The sequence below is a fragment of the Typha latifolia genome, chromosome 12 (genome assembly GCF_019914945.1).
Source record: "Typha latifolia isolate L0001 chromosome 12, TyphaL0001v2, whole genome shotgun sequence".
Lineage (NCBI taxonomy): Eukaryota > Viridiplantae > Streptophyta > Magnoliopsida > Poales > Typhaceae > Typha > Typha latifolia.
This window is the reverse complement of record NC_133097.1, coordinates 1,442,770-1,464,934: the sequence shown is the minus strand read 5'-3', so window position 1 is coordinate 1,464,934 and position 22,165 is coordinate 1,442,770. Positions and strand designations below refer to the sequence as shown.

Here is a 22,165-nt window from a genome sequence, read left to right as displayed (position 1 = left end):
CTTGATTTCTTGCCTCTTATCTTCTCTCTAGACTCCTACCTCCTCCCTCTTCACCATCCTTCCATATCTACCGTCGGTAAGGTTTCTCCTCGCTTCTAATCTCCCTCGACTATCGAGCCACCCCTATGTTTTGGGATCTCGACCACTTTGTTCCTTTTGTCTACTTCCCTTAATCACTTCGACAATCCACCCTCATCTCCATACCCATCCATAACCCTAACATCCACTCCACCCGTCACCACCACCATCACCCACGTTATTCCGTATTTTAGTCCCTACTACAGTTTGAATATGCGAAGAGCGTAAATATGAAATTTGTAGATTTAGGAAGTTACAGATCCAACTCAATTGGTTTCGTAATTTTCTAACTACAGGATAATATTTGAAGAATAATTTTCCACGGTTGCGTGGATTGCTTACTGTAATAAATTCAAATCTTAATGAATTGTTCCATAGCCGATTTTTTAGTTCTAGATCTTATCAAATTGGTATCAGAGCTAATCAATTTAGTATCAGAGCCCATCAATTTAGTATTAGAGCATATCAAATTGATATTAGAGACTATCATTTGGTATCAGAGCAGGCGAACCTCCGACCTCCATTAACGATTGAAACAAGGAAAATGACATCAAAAAGGAGACTTATGGAGAGCACACCGACAAGAGAGGGCTCAATGCACGATGATCCTAACCGTGAGGCCGATTCCTTTAAAGCGACCACGACAGGACTGAGTCAACCAACGTCCATGAGTTCGAATATGGATGAACAAAGGGGCATGTCCCAAACATTGTTGCATAGAGTTGACAACATACAAAAGGATCACAATAAATTCAAGGAATATGTCATGAATCGATTGGGTTCATAATCTCCTTGACGACGAAAGGAGTTTCAAGAAGGACCAGCGGTGGGACCTCATCGAATCGATACCCCACAGGTCCCAGTGCGTCATATGAGTGTCAATGATCCTCTCTTACCTATGCCTACACATCATCCCCCACCTCCGTTACAAAACCCAAGACCGGCAGCGGTGGAACTCGAGAGGCGTGCGGCACTGGTGCGCTTCGTCGATGAGGAGGATTGGCACTTTGAGGATGAGGTTGATCCCTATGGAGTTGGTGATGGACGTGCTCGAGAATCTAGAGAAGGTGATCAACATGCACAAAGGTTTAGACCTGAATCAGGGATCTTTCGCAAACCCGACAACGCTATTTAGGGGAGAACCGTACGCTTGGACTTTCCAAAATTCAAAGACAGTGATCCAACAGATTGGGTGCTTCAAGTTGAACAATAATTTGATTGTCAAGTTACAGCGGAAGATGCAAAAGTCTAAATGACAAGCTTTCACCTTCAAAGAACGGCATTGCATTAGTATAGATCGATAATTCATGATGGTGGATTTATCGGATGGGCTGATTTTTGTCGGAGGATTACACAAAGATTTGGGACAATGGCCTATGAAGAATTTTCTGCCACATTAAGCAAGATGGTTCAAAGGACTACCATATTGGAGCACCAAGCTAAGTTTGAAAGACTTAGTAGTTGTGAGCCATCGTGGCCTAAACGTACATTGATGAGTACATTTATTTCAGGGCTGCGAGAGGAGATACAAGCGGATGTTCGTGTTCTATGTCCTACTACTCTTGAGGAGGCCTTTGAGAAGGTCGTAAGGATGGAACAAAAGCATAAGGCTCTAAAGATCGCAGCGAAAACTAATTAGGGCAATCGAGATGAGCGGTTTGCACCTAGAACACCGGTTGGAAATTCTGCGGTTTAAAAAATAACAGCTGCGACTACTAGACCACGACCACCTTTGAGACCTTCTTTCGACGTTAGAGGAGGCACTAGACCCCCCGTTTCGAACTCTCACACCTTCCCAGGTGGAGGAGCGAAGAGCGAAGAGCGAATAGCCTTTGCTTTCGATGTGATGAGTGTTTCACCCCCAGCTATCGGTGTTCTAAACTGATCGGGAGTGTGATGCTTATCGATGGTCCTGAGGAGGATGATAAGATTGATGATGATGGAGAATGTCCAGAGGATACCTATAAGGAGATTGATGAGAAGGGTGTAGAGGAAGATATCCAAGCTGAAATATCGATGCATGCATATTCGAGTACTTCCGTGTTGAGGACGTTATGAGTAGACAGACTCGTTAGAAAGCATTGTGTGCACATCCTCATCGATTCGGAGAGTACACACAACTTTCTAGACGAGAGGCTAGTGATAAGATTGGGTTTGGATGCTGAACCGACTACGGGGTTTGATGTTGCTGTTGGAGACGGCACGAAGCTTAGGACGGAGAGCTTGTGTCGCCGAGTCGTTATACGGGTGCAAGGATATGACATCATTGTGGACTTGTATTCGTTGGCGCTTCGAGGAGTGAATATTGTCCTTGGTGCTCAGTGGTTATAGAGTTTGGGACCTATTATATTTGATTTCCGAAGCATGTGAATGAAATGTAAGCAAGGAAATAAAGATGTGCGGCTTGATGGTGTTCGGTCTTTGCCGATTCCTACGATGCAGCCTATGGTGGGGCTGCCTTGTGCATATGATTTGGCCTACCTTCTTTAGTTAGGACCAGCAGGAGATGAGCCTCAAACGAGTTCACGTATTACCATTCAATTGTCTAATAATTTTTCTAGACTGTTTGAGAAGCCGCAGGAGTTTCCACTGAGGAGAGCGGCGGACCACCGTATAGAGATTGTACCCGGGGCTACACCGGCGAACGTGAGGCCATATCGGTATCCACATGTTCAAAAAGAAGTTATCTCAAAGATGGTAGCCGAGATATTGGAGCAAGGACTCATATAACCAAGTCATAGCTCATATTCATCCCCCTTGCTTTTTTTGGTGCAAAAGGATGGGAATGGCATTTTTGTGTCGACTATCGAGCACTAAATGCTATTATCATCAAGGACCGGTATCCCATTCCGGTTATCGAGGAGTTGCTGGACGAGCTTGAAGTGGCGACTATATTTAGTAAGCTTGACTTGAGAGCCAAGTACTATCAAATTAGAGTTCACCCGACGGATATGCACAAAACTGTATTTCGGACTCCGGACGGGCATTACGAGTTTCGATTGATGCCTTTTGGTCTCACCAATGCTCTTGCTACCTTTCAAGGTCTCATGAATGATATATTTCAGCCTCTCTTGTGAAGGTATGTCTTGGTATTTTTTTACGATATTTTGGCATATAGTAGGACTGACTTGGAGCATTGGTGGCATTTGGAGGACGTACTGAATTTGTTGGAGCAAAACCAATTGAAGATCAAGAAGTCCAAGTGCCTATGAGGAGTACAAAAGATGGAGTATTTAGGCCACATCATTTCAGCAGATGGTGTAGCGGCGGATCCTCAAAAGGTTGCATGTATGACCGCTTGGCCTATTCCTACTACTACCACTGGATTAAGAGGATTTTGGGGGCTGACTGGTTATTATCGTCGATTCATCGCCGGATATGGCAAGATCGTTGCTCCTCTCACTACTTTGTTGAAGAAGGATTCTTTTAGATAGATGGATGAAGCCACTTTAGCCTTTGAAAATTTGAAAACAGCAATGACAACGGCACCCGTTCTAGCGCTACCGGACTTCACCAAAGAATTCATTGTGGAATGTGATGTGTCGGGTGTTGGCATAGGAGCTATACTAATGCAAGAAGGACGTCCGATTCCTATCTTAGCAAGGCTTTATCGCAAAATTCTCAGTAATTATCGTCTTATGAGAAAGAGATGTTGGTAATTCTGCATGCGGTGACAAAGTGGAGGCCTTATTTGATCGATAGACAATTCATTATCCGAACCGATCAAAGGAGCCTTCCATACTTTATGGGACAACGCATACACACTCCGGCACAGCAGTGATGGATCACAAAATTGCTAGGATATGATTATAAAATTCAATACAAGAAGGGAACGAAAAATTGGACTGTGGATGCATTCAGGTGTTGGAGCGTCTTAGTCGAGTTGCATATTATTTGAAGCTACCAGAGAGGTCGAGAGTGCATCCTGTCTTCCATATTTCATTGCTGAGGGAGCACATTGGAGATCATGAGATTGTTGGATTGGTTCTACTAGAGCCAATGGAGGAGATAGAGATCGTAGAGCCAGTTCGAGTACTTGCTAGACGCCGACGCCGACATGGTAGCAGATTGGATATGGAGATTCTAGTTGAGTGGCTTGGCAAGCCATCTGATGAGGCGACATGGGAGTTGGAGACTAATATCTTAGAGTGTTTCCCTGACTTTTCACCTTGAGTGCAAGGTGGGGGGAGCGTGGTGGGCTGATACACTTAGTTAGGATCTTTTCTTATTGCATTAGGTGTTTATTTTCATTAAAATAAAATTCTTGTAGGTCGCGATCGAACACAGGTGGAGTCGCATTCGAACGCCCTTGTGAACGCCTTGTGAACGCCTTGCGAATGCCTGCTTTTGTGAACACTTTGTGAACGCCCGCGTTCAAATGCCTGTGTCGCGTTCACAAATCCAGAGAAGGGGCTTTTTGAGTGTGTTCGAACATGATCGATGGGAATCCTTTAGAATTAGGATTTCATATTATTTTACGACTTGTTGGCTAGCCTCTATAAATATGTGGATGGCAACCAACTTTATAATGCTATTAGATTCTTAATTTCTTGCCTCCTATCTTCTCTCTAGACTCCTACCTCCTCCCTCTTCACTATCCTTCCACATCTATTGTTGGCAAGGTTTCTCCTTGCTTCTAATCTCCCTCGACTATCGAGCCACCCCTCTTCTTTGGGATTTTGACCACTTTATTTTCTTTGTCTACTTCCCTTAATCACTTTCACAATCCACTCTCATCTCCATACCCATCCATAACCCTAACATCTACTCCACCCATCACTACCACTATCACCCATGTTATTCCGTGTTTTCGTCCCTGCTACATTTTGGATATGCAAAGGGCATACATACAAAAGTTGTAGATTAGCAAGTTACAGATCCAACCCAATTAGTTTCGTAATTTTCTGACTACTGGCAAATATCTAACAAATATTTTTTCATAGTTGCGCGGACTACTTCCTGCAATAAATTCAGATCTTAAGGAATTATTCCATAGCCGATCTTTTGATTCCAGATCTTATCAAATTGGTATCATAGTCTATCAATTTGGTATCAGAGCCCATCAAAGTGGTATCAGAGCATATCAAATTGGTATTAGAGCCTATCAGCTTGCTGCATATGGTCGCCCCTGCAAACTCGTCCAATAGCTTCTCTTTGACCGGAATGGGATACCGGTCCTTGACGATGATAGCATGCCTGGTAGTCGACACAAAAATGCCACGACTCGTTCTTCTTTCGCACAAATAACACGGGCGATGAGTAAGAGCTATAACTTGGTTGTATGAGGCCTTGCTCCAATATTTCGGTCAGCATGTTGGAGATAACCTCCTTCTGCACATGTGGATACTGATACGGTCTCACGTTCGTCGGTGCAGCCCTGGGCACAATCTCTATGCAATGGTTCACCATTTGCGTCGACGGCAACTCCTTTGTTTCCTCAAACAGTCCAGCAAATTTATCCAATAAATTAGATAAATTAATTATAATACCTAGACACATTTGAAGCTCATCTCCTATTGGTCATAATTAATGAAGATAGGCACAATCACTCGCACATGGCAGCCCCACCATTGGCTGCATCGCTGGAATCGGCAGGGACCGAATGCAACAAGCCGCACCACTTTGTTTTCTTGCTGAAATTTCATCCACATACTCCTGAAATCAAATGTGACGGGTCCCAAGCTCTGCAACCACTAAGGGCCAAGGACAATGTCCGCTCCTCGCAGTGCCAACGGATACAACTCCATAATAATGTCGTGTCCTTGCACCTGTATACTGACCCGGCGGCTTCGTGCCGTCTCCAATAGCAACCTCAAACCCCGCGGTCAGTTCAGCATCCAAGCCCATCTACCACACCAACCTCTCATCTAGAAAGTGATTAAGGGATGTGCACATAATGCTTTCTAACGAGTTTGTCAACCCATAATATCCTCGGCGCGGAAGTACCCAAGTATGCATGCATCGATATCTCGGCTTGGATATCTTCCTGCGCACCCTCCTCCACGTCCTCCCCATGGACCTCCTTTGTATACTCTCCATCACCAACAACCTCATCGTCCCCCTCGAGACCGTCGATGAGCATCACAATCCCAATTGATTTGGAACACCGATGACCGGGGGTGAAATGTTCATCGCATCGAAAGCAAAGCCCTTCGCTCTTCGCTCCTCTACCTGGGTAGGTGTGAGAGTTCGAATGGGGGGTCTTGTGCTTCCTCTAACATCAGAAAATGGTCTCAAGGGTGGTCGTGCTCCTGTACTAACAGCCGTTGCCTTTGAACCTATAGAATTTCCAGCTAGTGTTCTCGGCACAAAATGCCCATCTTGGCTGCCCCAACTTGCCTTCGCTGTCATTTTCAGAGCCTTGTGCTTTTGCTCCATCCTCATGGACTTCTCAAAGGCCTACTCAAGAGTGGTAGGACAGAGAGCACGAACATCTGCTTGAATCTCCTCCCGCAGCCCTGAAATAAAGGTGCTCATCAATGTCGGTTCAGGCCATGGTGGCTCGCACTAGCTACTAACTCATTCAAATTCTGCTTGGTACTCCGACACGGTTGTCCTCTAAATTATTTTGCTTAATGTGGCAGCAAAATCTTCATACACCGCTGTCCTAAATCTGCATGTAATCCTCCTATAAAATTTGGCCCAACCGGTAAATCCTCCACCCCGAATGGCCGATCGCAACTAATGCAATGTCGTTTCATGGAGGTGAAAGCTTGCCATCGTCACCTTTGCGTCCTCCATTGTCCCTTGATAATCAAAATACTGCTCCACTTGAAACAACCAATCTGTCAGATCCCCGCCTTGGAATTTTGGAACGTTCAAGCGTGTGGTTCTCCCCCGGATAGCATTGTCGGGCTCGCGAAAGATCCTTGGTTCAAGTCTAAATCGTTGTGGTTGTTGTTGTCCTTCTCGAAATCCTCAAACACATCCCACACCATCTCCAAAGGAATTGGCATAATCGTTAATGTTCCACCACCACCAGCCAAGGTTGTGTACCGAAGGTGGGGGATGTTGTGTAGGAATAGGTAAAAGTGGCACATTGACATTAACATATCGTACCTAGACCTGTGGGGTGTTGGTTCGGTGTGATTTCACTGCTGGTTCTTCTTGCGGCACCGATCTTCATCGAGGAGATGACGAAGCCGATCGGTCCATGACATATTCCTTCAAGGCATTGTGATTGTTCTGCATTGCATCCACCCGATGCAGCAATGTTTGGAACATACCCCTAAGTTCATCCGCCAAGCCTATGCTCACATCCACGGGCGTCGGTTGACTCGGTCCTACCGTGGCCGCACCAAGGGGATTGGCCTCTCGATTAGGTTTTTCGTGGGTCGAGTCTTCCATTGTCGGTGCGCCCTCTATTGATCTTCTTGATGATTCCATCTACCTTGTCTCCCATTAATGGAGGTCCAAGGTCCATTGGGCTCTGATACCACTGATAAGAACGAAACTTCTTCTTCAATATCTGAATCGATTGTAAGAAAGCAATCTGCGTAACTGAGAGAAAATAATATTATAAGATATTCTCACATAGTCATAAAAATACAAAACCTAGGGTGGTAGATTCTTAACTTCCTAATCTATATTTTTGGTATTTACGCCCTTCGTAGATTCAAACTGTAACTGTGATGAAAATATGCAAGAGTGGGGGTGATGGTGGTGGTGACGGGTGGAGGTGATGATAGGGTTAGGGATGAAAGTGGAGATGAGGGTGGATAGTTTATGGAGTTTAGGGGTTTAGGGGATAAGGATAAAGGGGGAGAAGTGGCCGAGATCCCAAGGAGGAGGGATGACTCGATAGACGAGGGAGGTTAGAAGAACACCGACGTCGAGATGGCGCATGGCTAGGGCTTGAAGGAAGGAAAAGTGAGATTAGGGTAGAGAGAATAGAAGGAGATAGAAATCAAGATTCATTCATCATAATCTTTTTGGTTGCCATCCATTCCTTAAGACGCTATAAAAAAAAACAAGCGAAAAATAATAATTATTAACCTTAGAAACAGTGGATTCTCGTTGACCGCGTTCGAATGCACAAATTGTGTTCTCTGTCAATGCGAATGTATGCAGACGTTCGCACGCGGGTGGATTGATGCAATCTGGGTTAGATCGGGTCACATTATGGAGACATTGGGCTCAATGGATTGAGGTTAGTTATCTTATTTGCTTAATTAGAGCCTTAGTAGATTAGGATTTTATTTAATTAGCTAAATCCAACTCTGCGTAGTTTGGGAAAACTATTCGCAGAATATTCTACCGATATCCGAATAATATCAAACTAGTTGGATAAGATTGCCAACCCCTAGATCTACAGTATTCGGAATCTATCTGTGGCAAAATGAAAGATTAATCTGAAAATATAAGGAAAATTGGTTTAGTTAAATTTGATTTAGACTTTTTGATTTAATCTCTATAAATAGGGTCTTACGACTTGTATCCGAGGCATGCTTGGAATAAACAATTAATTGGCTTTTGCTCTAGCATCTCTCTCAACTTGGCCATCGCCCTCTACATCTCCCTCCTCCTCCTTTACCAACCAGTGTCACCTATTCTATTGGCACGGTCTCATTTAGCTTCTAATCTCTCTCTACCTCGGATCCCCTAGTCCTGTAGGACAGGCCTACTCTTTCCTGTTCGTCTCTACCTCTCATACGGTTTTTACCACAATTGTAGGCCAATCATAGCCTTTAACCATCTATCGTATCCGCATCCGCAAACTACCACCACCTCCATCAACTACTTAGCCTCCATTCCATCATTACCTCCATCCTATACCTAGGAATCCATGACTCCACCCACGAATCTCAAATCCCGTGCAGACCTAAATCAACTGCTACGAATTGGATCAAGTCGGTTCGTAACAATTGGTATCAGAGCCAACGTTTCTTGGACCATCATGGCTACCACAAGATCGAAGGCAGCAAGGCCATCCCCACTTCATCCGTGAGATCCCATGGAGTACCTAGTGGGTTTAGCCAATCTACCTCAAGCCATAGATTTCAACCCAGGCGATAAGGGAGATGAATGTGACCCTTGTAGACATGAACCAAAGGCTTCTTGGGCGTACACCTAAGCATACAAACCGTGGGGAAGGTAATCAAGGCGGCACATTGACGAGAGCAAGCGCACCCATCGAACCAGATCAAGCACACCCATCGAACCAGATCAAGCCAGGGCAACGGGGGTTGAACTTGTACTGAGGGCAGCTCCACAACATGATGAAGGACCACCGAGGTAAACATCACCATCAAAGGAGACCTTGCTGCCCACATCGACAGCTAGGAATCTCAAAGCGGTCGTCTACCATTACCAATCACCACCCGAGCCGCTGATTGAGGGCATTGAAGATTTGAAAGATATCGAGGATCCGATACCTTGACGGCCCGATCCTATAGTCTTGGCCGCCTATAAGTTCCTTACTGATCTAAAGGACAACCTCCTCAGCCCATAAGCGATGTGCCAAAGCCTAAACCGATTAGCCCTTCGTGAGACCTAGACTAGACTCAAGCCTACATTGGATTATGGGTGAGTTAAACCTTAGCCTTGGACTAATTAGTCGAGCACCAATCAGCAGGCGACATTGTGTTACACTTGGCTGAGCCATGGCCTCCTCCACAAGTCTTGCGCTCTTGGACTCGACTCAAATGTTGGTGGGAACGATTTGGCAAATACAGAAGGTTTGGAAACTACCATGGACACCTTGAGGACAAGGTGGACAGAAGCATGGTGGATTGATGCAATCTGGGTCAGATCGGGTCACATCATAGGGATATTGGGCTCAATGGATTGAGTCTAGTTATCTTATTTACTTAGTTAGAGCCTTAGTTGGTTAGGATTTTATTTAGTTAGCTAAATCTAGCTCTGCTTAGTTTCATAAAAATATTCGTAGAATATTCTACAGATATCTGAATAATATCAAACTAGTTGGATAAGATCTCCATCCTCTAGATCTACAACTTTGATAATCTCCAGATTGAGAATCTATCTATGACAAAACGAAGGATTAATTTGAGAAGATAAGAAAGATTGGTTTAGATAAATTTGTTTTACACATTTTGATTTAATCTCTATAAATAGGGCCTTATGGCTTGTATCTTAGACATGCTTGAAATAAAAAGATTAATTGGCTTTTGGTCTAGCATCTCTCTCAACTAGTCCACCAGCCTCTGCATCTCCCTCCTTCTTTTACCAACCAGCGCCACCTCTTCCGTTGGCACAGTTTCGTCTAGCTTCTAATCTCCCTCTGTCGCCAATCCCCCTAGTTCCATAGGGCAGGCCTACTTCTCCCCCTTCGTCTTTTTAACTTAACCATCTCTACCTCCCGTACTATTTTTACCACAGTTGTAGGCTAATCATAGCCTTCAACCATCTATCGCATCCACTTCCGTAAACCACTACCACCATCATCTATTATCGAGCCACCTCCATCAACTACTCGGCCTCCACTCCATCATCACCTCTATCCTATACCTAGGTATCTGTGACTCTACCCACGGATCTCAAATCCTATGTAGACCTAAATCTCAATCACTACGAATCGGGTCAAGCCGATTCATAACAAAATCACTTTAAGAGTTTCTGAACCAATTTAAGGAGTCCTTAAACTCAAAGCAAACAACGTCTTTGATCCTATCTAAAATTATACACATATTTCTTTTTTTTTAATTTCTTTTTTAGAGATAAAATGAAAAAGAAAACTATATAAACCCCATTAGGTCAGAAGGACTATGTGGGCAAAAAAATTATTAGTTCATGGTATTTATGTGATAAGAAAAAAAAATTTAGAATATATGTATATAACGATAATAATTTATGAAGCTAAATATAATTAATTCTTATTTTTTATTCTTTTGACATTTTGACACCCCATTTGACATTTGACATGATAATGATAGATGCAAAAAGAAAATATTATTTTCTTCTCATCTTCTCTCTGGATTTTCTCTAAAATAAAAGTCAAATTTGTGGTATTACTAAAACTTATAATACAATCATTAAATATTCACCCTAGAAATTCACGTAATATTATAGCGGTTGCTTCTGGCAAGTAAGCTTTAGTAGAATAATTTAAAAAAAAAAAAAGTAAGCTCTAGTAGAAACTTCATATGGAATTTCCTTAAAACATTTGAACATTATTGCACGTTTGAAGTATTCAAACGACATAGTTTCGCAAAGGACCCCATGACCTCGACTCCCGGGATGCCGACCACTCAACGACTTGGTTGGTTGATAAAAATATTTAGCACGTTGAGTGAGTATTTTATTTCTCAATTTTTAACTCTCCTTCACTTCTTAATTATCTTTAACTCTAGATTAGGTAACACAATTTTAATTTAAAAAATAAATATATTATTCTAATTAAAAGTATTTATTCAAATTATAATTCTTAACCTTGATTTGGCTAAAATTATTTTAAAATCCTCTTTAGTTACTCCAATAGAGATCTAGTCTGATTTAAAAATTATAACAATAACACCCACGTGTGGCTAGCAGTCCGGAGTTTAAGTGTTTATAAGAGCAAAAAATTTAGTGGAAGAAATTACAATGAATTCCACCTTTCTGCACTTATTTTGGCCCGTCTTTTAGAGGATTTATTCATATATCGAATTTATGTACTAGCAAGAGGCCGACAGCTAGCCATATGTCTATCCTGTCATTGCCTACACTAAAGTTTGAAACACATAGAGGTAAATTAAAAATCAGGTCAAATCATACGAAAGAAGCTGTAATTTGCCCTAAAGCTTTTTGTATTCAATTATCTAGAATACAAAATACTCTTACATAAAAGCAATGCATATATTTTTAGCTCATTACGACTATCTTTTTATCTATTATACATTAGAAAGTAAATATTACTTATAGGAGATAGGGAGAACATGAGGAAGATGGAGAGGAGGGAAGAGGCAAATCCAAATATTTTTTGATTGCCCCTTAGATTGGGCTACTCTCTACATTTATAGATGCTAACCATACAAAAAACCTTTAAAATTACCTAAGTCATAATGAGAATCAGCATCAAGTGTTCAAATGACTTGCACGGCATTCAAACGCGTGTCAGGGAAGGTGTCTCTCGGTCTGCAACGTTAGAAGGCTTTTTTTTTTTTTTTTTTTTTTTTTTTGAAAGCCAAAGAGCTGTGACCAGCTATATATTAATAGACGGTCGAGACGTTGCCGCGTCGACAGTTAGAAGATTACAAAGCTCAGATGGAACCTGGCTTAGCCGCTCTGCGTAGCAGTAGCCAGAGGCCACCCTCGCCTTCGCTGCTGCCCAGTCTGCCACTGCGTTGGCTTCCCTCCCTACGTGGGCAAGCCTAACTTCCACAAATTCTTTTGCTATCTCCGCGCACTCCTGCGCCAGATTGCGGACTCGCCATGGACAGTGGTCCACTTGCTGCATGCATCTGATGGCCTCCGAGCAGTCCGTTTTTATCACCAAATTGCTTTCTTTGCTCGCCATCTGCAGGGCCATTCTGATGGCCCAGAGCTCGGTTTGCAACGCCGAGTTGCCCGGGCACGGCTCCCATGCCGCCTGGACTAGCTCCCCTTCAGCATTTCGGAGAATTGTCGCTGCACCTCCTTGGTATGCGTCGGGCTTGAACGATCCGTCGGTGTTGGCTTTAGTCCAGCCCGGGTCCGGTGGTTCCCATCTCTTCCTCCTCCTTGTCTTCACAGTCTTCTCTTTTGTCTTGAGCCCATACTCCTCCGCCATCGCGACGGCAGATCGGACCACTGCTAGCTCCGCCATCCTCTTCCCTCCAAACACCACTTCGTTTCTACATTTCCATAAAGCCCACAGCGTGCAGGCAATCTTCCCTTTGATCCGGCGATCATTCTCTTTAGTTGTACACCACTCTCTCGTGATCCAGTCTTGGTTTATCAACGCTGTCTCCACCTCTTCACTGGAACGCAGTATCTCCCATACCTCTCGACTGTATCTACACGTAAACATGAGATGGTCGATCATTTCAGGAAACAACCCGCACATTGCGCAGCGTTCCTCGGCACCCACATGGATATAGTGGAGGTAAGCACTCGTTGGGAGCCTACCCCACAGAAGTTTCCAGCAAAAGACTCTGATCCGCGGGGCGACCGGAAGCCGCCAAAGGTTTCTCCACCCTTCCCAGTGGTGGTCACTCTGAGGAAGAAGAGAGTAGTATATGGCTTTAACCGTTGGGGTTCCCCTTGGGTGCGGCCACCAGATCCATCTGTCCTCACTGGTGGCGGCACCCATGGGGAACGTTGCTATTTTGTAAGCCAGCTCAACTCCGGCCTCCCTAGTTAGTCTCGCCGTAGTCCATTGCCTGCCTTTGGTGATATCTACCACGCGCAGATTTTCTTCCATAACTCCATTCGCCCATTCCCTCGGCTGCCTGCACTACGGTATCTCGTACAGCCAGGGGTCGTAAGCGGCGCTCGTGTTTCGACCGTTCCCTATCAGCACTCTACAGCCCGTTCTGAGCTGCTTGGCGGTTTTTGTTAGCGCCCTCCACATCCAGGATTGGATTTTGCTCTTCGTGATCACCCACGGGTGCAGCATCCCATACTTAGCCTGCATGATTCTGATCCAAGGCGCCGGCTCCCTGTTCAACATTTTGAAAACCAGCTTGCCCAGATGCGCGGTTCGAGCCTCTTTTAGACGACGGACACCCAGTCCACCCTTGCGCTTCGCCATAGTCACCTGTTCCCAGTTCATCAGGTGAAGGCTGTGGCCATCGTTATTCTTCCACAGAAAGTTTCGAGCTTTTTTGGTTATCTCCTCCAGAACCCCGTCCGGCACCCACGTGCTTCCCAGCCAGTAAGCCGGGATCGCTAGCAGCGCGGCGTTGATCAGGGTTAGCTTGCCAGCTTGAGAAAGGAGCGACCCTTTCCAGCCAACTAGCCGTTTGCCGATTCGCTCCACCAGCTCCTGCTGCTCCTTCACCTTCACCCTCCGGCCCGAGATAAGCACCCCTAGGTATTTGAATGGCATGCCTTCCACCTGCAAGCCTAGTTGGACGCTAAGCTGTCTGCCTTCATCTGCCCCGATCCTGCTTGCGATCTGACTCCGATTCTTTGTAGTTAACCCTCGATTGGTGATGAGTTCATACCGGCTCAGGCTATCTAGAATGCTGCTGGCATTAGTCGCAGAAGCTTCCGCCATGAGCAGCAGGTCATCTGCATAGAGCAGGTGGGACAGGTGCACATCTCTGACCCGATAGCCGCTCAGCAGGCCTCGATCTACCTTCTCGTTAATGATCCTCGATAGAACTTGCGTGACGATGATGAAGAGGTAGGGAGATAGCGGATCTCCTTGTCTTAGGCCGCTACGGGGCATGATCCATTTAGTCGGATACCCGTTGATCAGCAAGGCGAACCTTGGGGAAGCAATACACGCCTGCACCCAGTTGCACCACCGAGGGGGGAAACCCATCCGCTGAAGCATGCCGGTCACCGCCTGCCAGCTAACCCGATCATACGCCTTCTCCATATCCATTTTGATCATCATAATAGGGTTGCCTCCCTTGTCAGTCACCATTGAGTGAGCCACCTCCTGAGCTGCCAGCGTATTATCCTCGATACTTCGACCCGCCACAAAAGCCGCTTGCTCCGGGCCGATGATGTTGGCCAGCATCTTCTTTAGGCGGCTTACCATGATCTTAGCTATTACTTTGTAGATGACATTGCACAGTGCAATGGGTCTGAAGTCCGCCACCTTCATTGGGAGCTCCTTCTTCGGGATCAGGGTTATGAAGGTGTCACCCCAAGCTTGCGACATTCTTGCACTGCTGAAAAAATGACCTACTGCCTGGCAGAGACCACCGCCCATGGTGTCCCAGTACTGAGTATAGACTTCCGCTTGCATCCCGTCCGGGCTCGGGGCCTTTCCTCTCGGCAGGCTCCAGACCGCTTCCTTGATCTCCTCTGCAACGTTAGAAGGCTGTTCGAACACTCAAAGCCCAAACAAAACTAGGGAGACCTTCAAAAATAGTAAACTACTCAATCTAGATAAGTAGTAAACCCTGCATCCCCCTTGAGGTGATTTGATCAAGCCTGAATTACATCACAATATTATACTATAATAAATGAAAACACCTTAATTTAAATTTATATGTCATAAATCAATTGCACCTTAGATAATTTTCACTTTTATTTCTACTTTACCTTAACTTTATGTCACATAAAATTAATTATCACACCAATGTTTTAGATTACAAGTAAACATTAACCTACTCTAGATTTATGATATAATTTTAACATTAAAAACTAGAATAGCTATCCCAGATTTTCTAATGATCTCAAAGTTAACGAGGTAAGTTTACGAGATGTCAGTAACCCTACTTGGTTGTATTACTAGGAGTGGACTTATTCGGACCACAGCTGTATCTTGACCCTAATCTCATTGGAAGTGAATTAATAAATTGTTTTTTCGATAATGAAAATCTAATATAAGAATACTAAGTACTAGTTCGTTGTAAGCGAGTAACAATTGACTGCAATTAAGAAAGGCCAACGTGCAACTAGATTAATCAGAATAGGTTGGGAAGTACAATCAAGATTATGATAAGGTAATGAAGAATAATGCCCCCTTCATTGGTGGATAACCACGTCATTAGTTTGGGTTGTTATTACCTTCACGTTTTGGCATTTGATTAGAAAAGTTAAATTGGGACATGCATAATCTTCAACTTGGATCGTCAAGTGGCATAAGCTGAAGATAGGGACGAGCATTTCCTTTTTATTTTTGTCTTGTACAAAACGAGAGGCTCATAAATTTTATCTTAAAACATGGACCACACTGAGTCATCTCATGTATGGATATGATCTGTCGACCCCTTTTGTGTTTTGGTTTCTTAGTTTTCTTAAAGAATAAGAATTATGGCTGTCGCGTTCAAACGTCTGTATACGTTCGCATATACAGAGAATGCGAATTGGCGAGAATACATTATTTCTAGGTTTATCATTTGTTAATTTTTTTTATTAGGTTAGCCTCTTAATATGTGGAAGACAATCTTATTGAGATTATCAATGAATATTGAGTTTACCTTTTTTTCTTTTCTCTATTCGAAATCTTCTCCCTTGTCATTCAAACCCTAGCTGTGTGCCACCTCGACACTGGTTACACCTAGCCTCCATCGACTGTCTGGTCTTTCCTCTTCCTTGGGATCTCGATCAGCTTCTCCTCCCATTTTCTTCACCCAACAGCACCTCGTATAACCATTCCATCACCACCACCATCATCATCACCCATCATCTCCACCTCCACTATAACCTTGCTATTTTTGCCCTAGTTGTAGTGAGAATCTGTAAAGGGCATGAATATTAAAAATGTAGATCAGAAAGATTTGGAATAAACTAATCTAGTTTCATAATTTTCTAACTACGGGATATGCGAATTGCTTCTCTACATCTGAGCTTGATTGGTAGCTAAGGTCAGTTCATAACAAGTGGTATGAGGGGTTACGGTACTAAAAGATAGGTTACGGAACAATTCTTTTAAAATCTGAATTTATTGTAGAAAGCAATTCGCGCAATCGTAGGAAAATATTTATTAAATATTCTCTTATAGTCAGAAAATTATAAAACTAAATAGATTAGATTTATAACTTCCTGATCTACAAATTTCGTATTTATGCCTTTCATAGATTCGAATGGGTGATGGTGGTGGTGAAGGGTGGAGTGGTTGTTAGGATTATAGATGGGTATGGAGATGAAGGTGGATGGTGGATGTGATTAAGGGATGTAGACGAAAGGAACAAAGTGGTCGAGATCCCAAAGAAGAGGGGTGGCTCAATAGACAAGGGAGATTAGAAGTTAGGAGAAATCTTACTACGGCATTCGAATATTTACGGCATTCGAATATTTAGTGGTCGAGATCCCAAAAAACGTTCTTTGTATGTACGAACGTGATGCAGGCGTTCGAATACGGCATTCGAACTCGCCCGACGATGTTCGAACACACTTTTCGCGTCCTCTGTATTTTCGAATCTGATGTAGGCGTTTGATAGGGCATTCGAATGTGACCCCACCTGCATTCGAACGCGACCTATAGAAATTTTATTTTAATGAAAATAAATAATTAATACAATAACAAAATATCCCAACTAAATGTATCAGCCCACCATGCTTCTCCCACCTTGCCCACAAGGTGAAAAGTTAGGAAAACGCTACAAAATGTTCTTGCCAATGGTCAAGATCCCAAGGAAGAGGAAGGACTCGACAGACAAGGAAGATTAGAAGTTAGGAGAGACCTTGCCAATGGTAGAGGTGGTAGGTTGGTGAAGAGAGAGGAGGGAGATTAGGGTAGAGAAGATAAAGAGAAGATACGAGGCAAAAAATTAATAATACAATAGTATAATGATTTTGGCTGCCATCCACACATTTATAGAGGCTAGCCAACAAGCCAAAATATAATTATTAACCCTAATTCTAGAAGATTTCTACTGATTGCGTTCGAGCACACAAAAGACGTTCTCTGTTGATGCGAATGAGATGTAGGCGTTATTAGAACGCCGCGTTCGAACTCGCATTTCATGTGCTCTGTATTTGCGAACCTGATGCAGGTATTCACAACCGCGTTTGAACGCGCCCCGAAACGCGTTTGAATGCGAGCTAAAGAAAATTTATTTTAAGAAAAATAAATAACTAATATAATGAGAAAAGACCCTAACTAAGTGTATCAGTCACTTACAATGCCTATATGACCTAATTATCCATAATATTTACTTATTTTATTTTTATTGGAGGTGTATTTTAGTCCTAAAAATTTTATTGACTTCTAAAGTTTTACATAATTTCATGTTTCTTGCAAATAAATTTTATTTATGTCTTGAAAATATATTGTTAATAACATACCATTATGTTATTATTCATGAACTGATTAATATGATGATGGCTTTGATATGCAAAACCACTTGTTTATAAAATTTCAGGTTTTTAAACATAAATATTAGTTAAAAATGGTTACGTAATAGAAGATATATCATTAAACTACTTGTATATATATATGTTTTAGTTATAAAATTTAAAAGAACAATATATACTATTTCAATATTCAAATTTTTTTTTAAACAACCAACAATTCCAGTGAATCACTAGTTATATCAATAACCTAATGACCGGATCCCTGACCGGATCAGCGTGGGATCCAATTCTAATAAATAGATCAAGCCACAGTACAGATAAACCTCTCATACTGTTTGCTTTACTTTCTGATAAGGATTTAAAAGTTAGTTGTTTACTATTTAGTGTGTCAAGTACAAAGATCATTCAATAAATGGCCAGATGCGCTTCTGGCAATAATCCAAGAATATGAACTTCCCTAGCATCATCTTAAATAAGAATCTTCACCATAGACGACGTCGTACATTGCTCATTCCCAACATTCAAAGTTCCAAACTTGTGGTGTGTAATCTATGTAATAATCTAAATTACCGTGGAAGTCCAATCCAAGATCCAAGAGTTCTTTAGACTAGATTCCATTCATACTAACTTGTGTCTCATGGATTGATTTGTGAATTTAGTCATCTTTCATATGAAAGATGTGTTTGACCTAACAGCATCGTCATGATAAAGTCATAAAGTCATTAGGCATACCTATCTCCTAATCAACTCTTCGTATATCACAAGTTATCACTATAGCATAATAATTGAGTTTTGCCAAACTATAAAAGAGCATGATTTAAACTCATTGTGACCCTTTTCTTAGAATTATTGGCTTAGTTATTCAACATATATATCAAGGATGGCTAGCCCCTATATCTAGCCTTATAGCCTACAAACCCGTCATCAATAAAAAAAGATTAAGGAAGGTATATCACCTTAATCTCTCTTATAGTGCATGGTGTGTGTATTTGATAGAAACAGAACATCCTCTTCAATATTTGGATAGGTTGCAGGAAAGCAGTCCGCGCAACTAAAGGAAAATATTCACCAGATATTCTTCCGTAATTAGAAAATTATGAAACCAAAGATGATCGATCCGTAACTTCCTGTTATACTTTTTTGGTATTTATGCCCTTCGCAGATTTTGACTGTAACATGGATGAAAATACACAAGAGTGGTGGTGATGATAAGGTTGGAAATGATAGTAGAGATGAGGGTGTTTGGTTTATAGAGTTTAGGGGATAAGGATGAAGGGGGAGAAGTGGCCGAGATCCCAAGGATGAGGAAGGACTCAACAAATGAGGGATGTTAGACGAACATCGATGTCAAGATGGCACACGGCTAGGGCTTGAAGGAAGTGGAAGGGAGATTAGGGTAGAGAGGATAGAAAGGAGATATAAATCAATATTCATTCATCATGATCATTTTTGTTGCCATCCAGACCTTAAGAGGCTAACCAAACAATCCAAAAATAATAATTATTAACTCTAGAAATAGTGGATTCTCATTGATCGCGTTCGAACAGGTTCGATCGTGTTCGAACGCACAAATTACGTTCTCTATCTATGCGAACGCATACAGACATTCGTACGCGGCCAAGCACATTCAACACACAATTTACATTCTCTATCGATGTGAACGCTTGCGGGCGTTCGCAAGGGTGTTCAAACGCGACATACAGAAACATTATTTTTTCTAAAATAAATAACTAGTATAATAAGAAAAGACTCCAACAAAGTCTATCAGCCCACCACACTTCCCCCACCTTATCCTCAAGGTGCAAAGTCGAGGAAACACTCAATGATGTTCGTCTCTAGTTCCCATGTTGCCTTGTTAGATGGTTTGCCAAGCCACTCGACTCGGACCTCCATCTCCAATCTGGTACTATGATGTCATCGGTGCCTCGCAAGTACATGAACCGGCTCCACAATCACTGTCTCCTCCAAGTACACTTGCTTTATGTAGTTTTGAGCAAGCTTAAGATAGGCACATAACTTCCTCAATGCGGCATCTCTATTCATCAATGCCAAGTCTACCTCCGTCTGATCCGTAGATGCCACAGGGTCATAGGTGTATAATGTCGGAGCCATGCACCCATACACCATCTTGAATGGAGTCATGCCAATACTACTGTGGTGGGCGGTGTTGTAAGACCACTCAGCCCACGGTTAGAACTCCAATGAGTGTCTTGGCATTTCTCCCACAAAGCACTACAAATACTGTACAAACTAAAGTTCAATCGAGTCCCGTATAATCTGAAAAAACTCCATACAAAAGTCGCTAACAAATATACGATTACAATCGGAGACAATCGTGCATGGCATGCCATGAAACCTAGCAACATCTCTCACAAAAATTTTGGCCACCGACTTGGCTGAAAATAGATGTGGCAATGCGGAAAAATGCGCATATGATACGATTCGGACTTCACCGACGTCGTCTCGAGCTTGGATTTACCTTAGGATAAGATTGAGTTTTAGGATAAGATTGTGTTTTAGGATAAGATTGAGTTTTAGGATAAGATTGTGTTTTAGGATAAGATTGAGTTTTAGGATAAGATTGTGTTTTAGGATAAGATTGAGTTTTAGGATAAGATTGTGTTTTAGGATAAGATTGAGTTGTTGGTTAGCCTATAAAAGTACGTGTAGGGCAACCAAAATTAGGGATTGATTATTGAGAATTGAGTTTGCCTTGCCTCCTTCGTCTTCTTCGCTCCCGTTCCCTCAATCTCCCCGGCGACGCCGCTTCTAATCTCCCTCGACAGGCCAATCACCCTAGTCCCTTAGGAGTGGCCCTCTTCTCCCCCTTCTTCCAATTTATCCATCGCTATCCCTAACCTTTCCATCATCCATAACCCTTCCACCATCACTTTTACACCGGTGCCACCCCATCAACACCGGCCCTCCACAATCCACCATTACCCAGGATTTCGTGCCTTCATCCACGGAATCCAAAAACAGAGTATCCTGACGTTCGTCTACTAAACGAACGATATCTCGAGATCCCCAACTCCGATTCGCCTGAAACTAGATCCGTTGGAAAGCTCTTTTCCGGGCCTACAACATATCAAAATTTCACAGTGATCCAACGGCGGGATATTTCGGGATCTTATCTTAAAGTTCCGTGCAAGATCGTAACAATCTGGTATCAGAGCCATAGCACCAAAAGAGGGTTCGTATCAAGCTAGTATCAGAGCCTATAGCCGAGGAAGGATCGTATCAAGCTGGTATCAGAGCCTATAGCCGAGGAAGGATCGTATCAAGCTGGTATCAGAGCCACCGTTCCTCGGACAAGCGCTTCCAATGACGACCACCAGATCCATGGCTGCACGGCGTGATGATGAAGAAGAGATTCTCCCAATAGAGGAGGAAGAGACGATTGCGGGGACTTCCACCCGCGGAACCATCCGATCTAATCAGAATACGGAAGAGCCTAGCGTTCTATCCATGTTGGGGTCTATTTCAGAGCAGATGGCCATCAACCACCAGATGATGATGGAGATGATGCGGGAACTACGGGCGCCAAGGGAAGCAATGTCTAACGGGAAGGCACCATCGACCCCACGACGCGAGTCCACCCCCTTGAATCAATCCTCACCGGTTCAGCCTTTGCAACCACAAGAGCCGCTGCTACCACCACCCTATGGGCAGAGGCAAGCAAGGATGGTTACACCAGGACCAGTTGCGGTGAACCCATCCGACGAGCGAATCACCATGGAGACCACATTGGAGATCAAGATCCATGGGCGGGCCGATACGATCCGGAACCACGGCGAGTTGATCTAAACCGAAGGAGGGATCATCAACTCTTCATGGTGCATCCTCCGCCGGTTAGACAAGGAGTTGGGCATGATCCGGAACGAGACAACGGCATTCGTGGACAAGTCGTGCGTCTCGAATTCCCCAAGTTCAAAGGTGGCGATCCAATTGATTGGTTGTATAGGGCGGAGCAATTCTTTGCATACCAAGGTACGGCGGAAGAATACAAGGTGACGCTTGCAAGCTTCCACCTTGAGGATGCGGCGCTTCATTGGTTTCGATCAGCCAATGCCATTGAGGCCATCGAAACTTGGGCTGAATTTTGCGCCGATATCACACGGCGATTTGGAGTATCGGGCTATGAAGACTTTGATGCTCTCCTCTCAAAGACGGTTCAGAAGACCACGGTTGGATCATACCAAGAAGAATTTGAGAGGATTAGTAGCCGATGTCATCCACCATGGAC

The 22,165-nt window shown here is 43.3% G+C and overlaps 1 protein-coding gene across 1 annotated transcript; it reads right to left on the bottom strand.

The window, feature by feature from the left end:
* Positions 1–12,220: 12,220 nt before the first annotated feature.
* Positions 12,221–13,420, bottom strand: LOC140798906 (uncharacterized). Its single transcript, XM_073152991.1, has one exon. The coding sequence runs from the start codon at positions 13,418–13,420 to the stop codon at positions 12,221–12,223; it is 1,200 nt and encodes a 399-aa protein (XP_073009092.1).
* Positions 13,421–22,165: the final 8,745 nt, after the last annotated feature.

What these genes read in the sequence shown, in the direction of transcription:
- LOC140798906 (XM_073152991.1), bottom strand. Translation starts at nt 13,420, where the DNA reads ATGGAAGAAAATCTGCGCGTGGTAGATATCACCAAAGGCAGGCAATGG.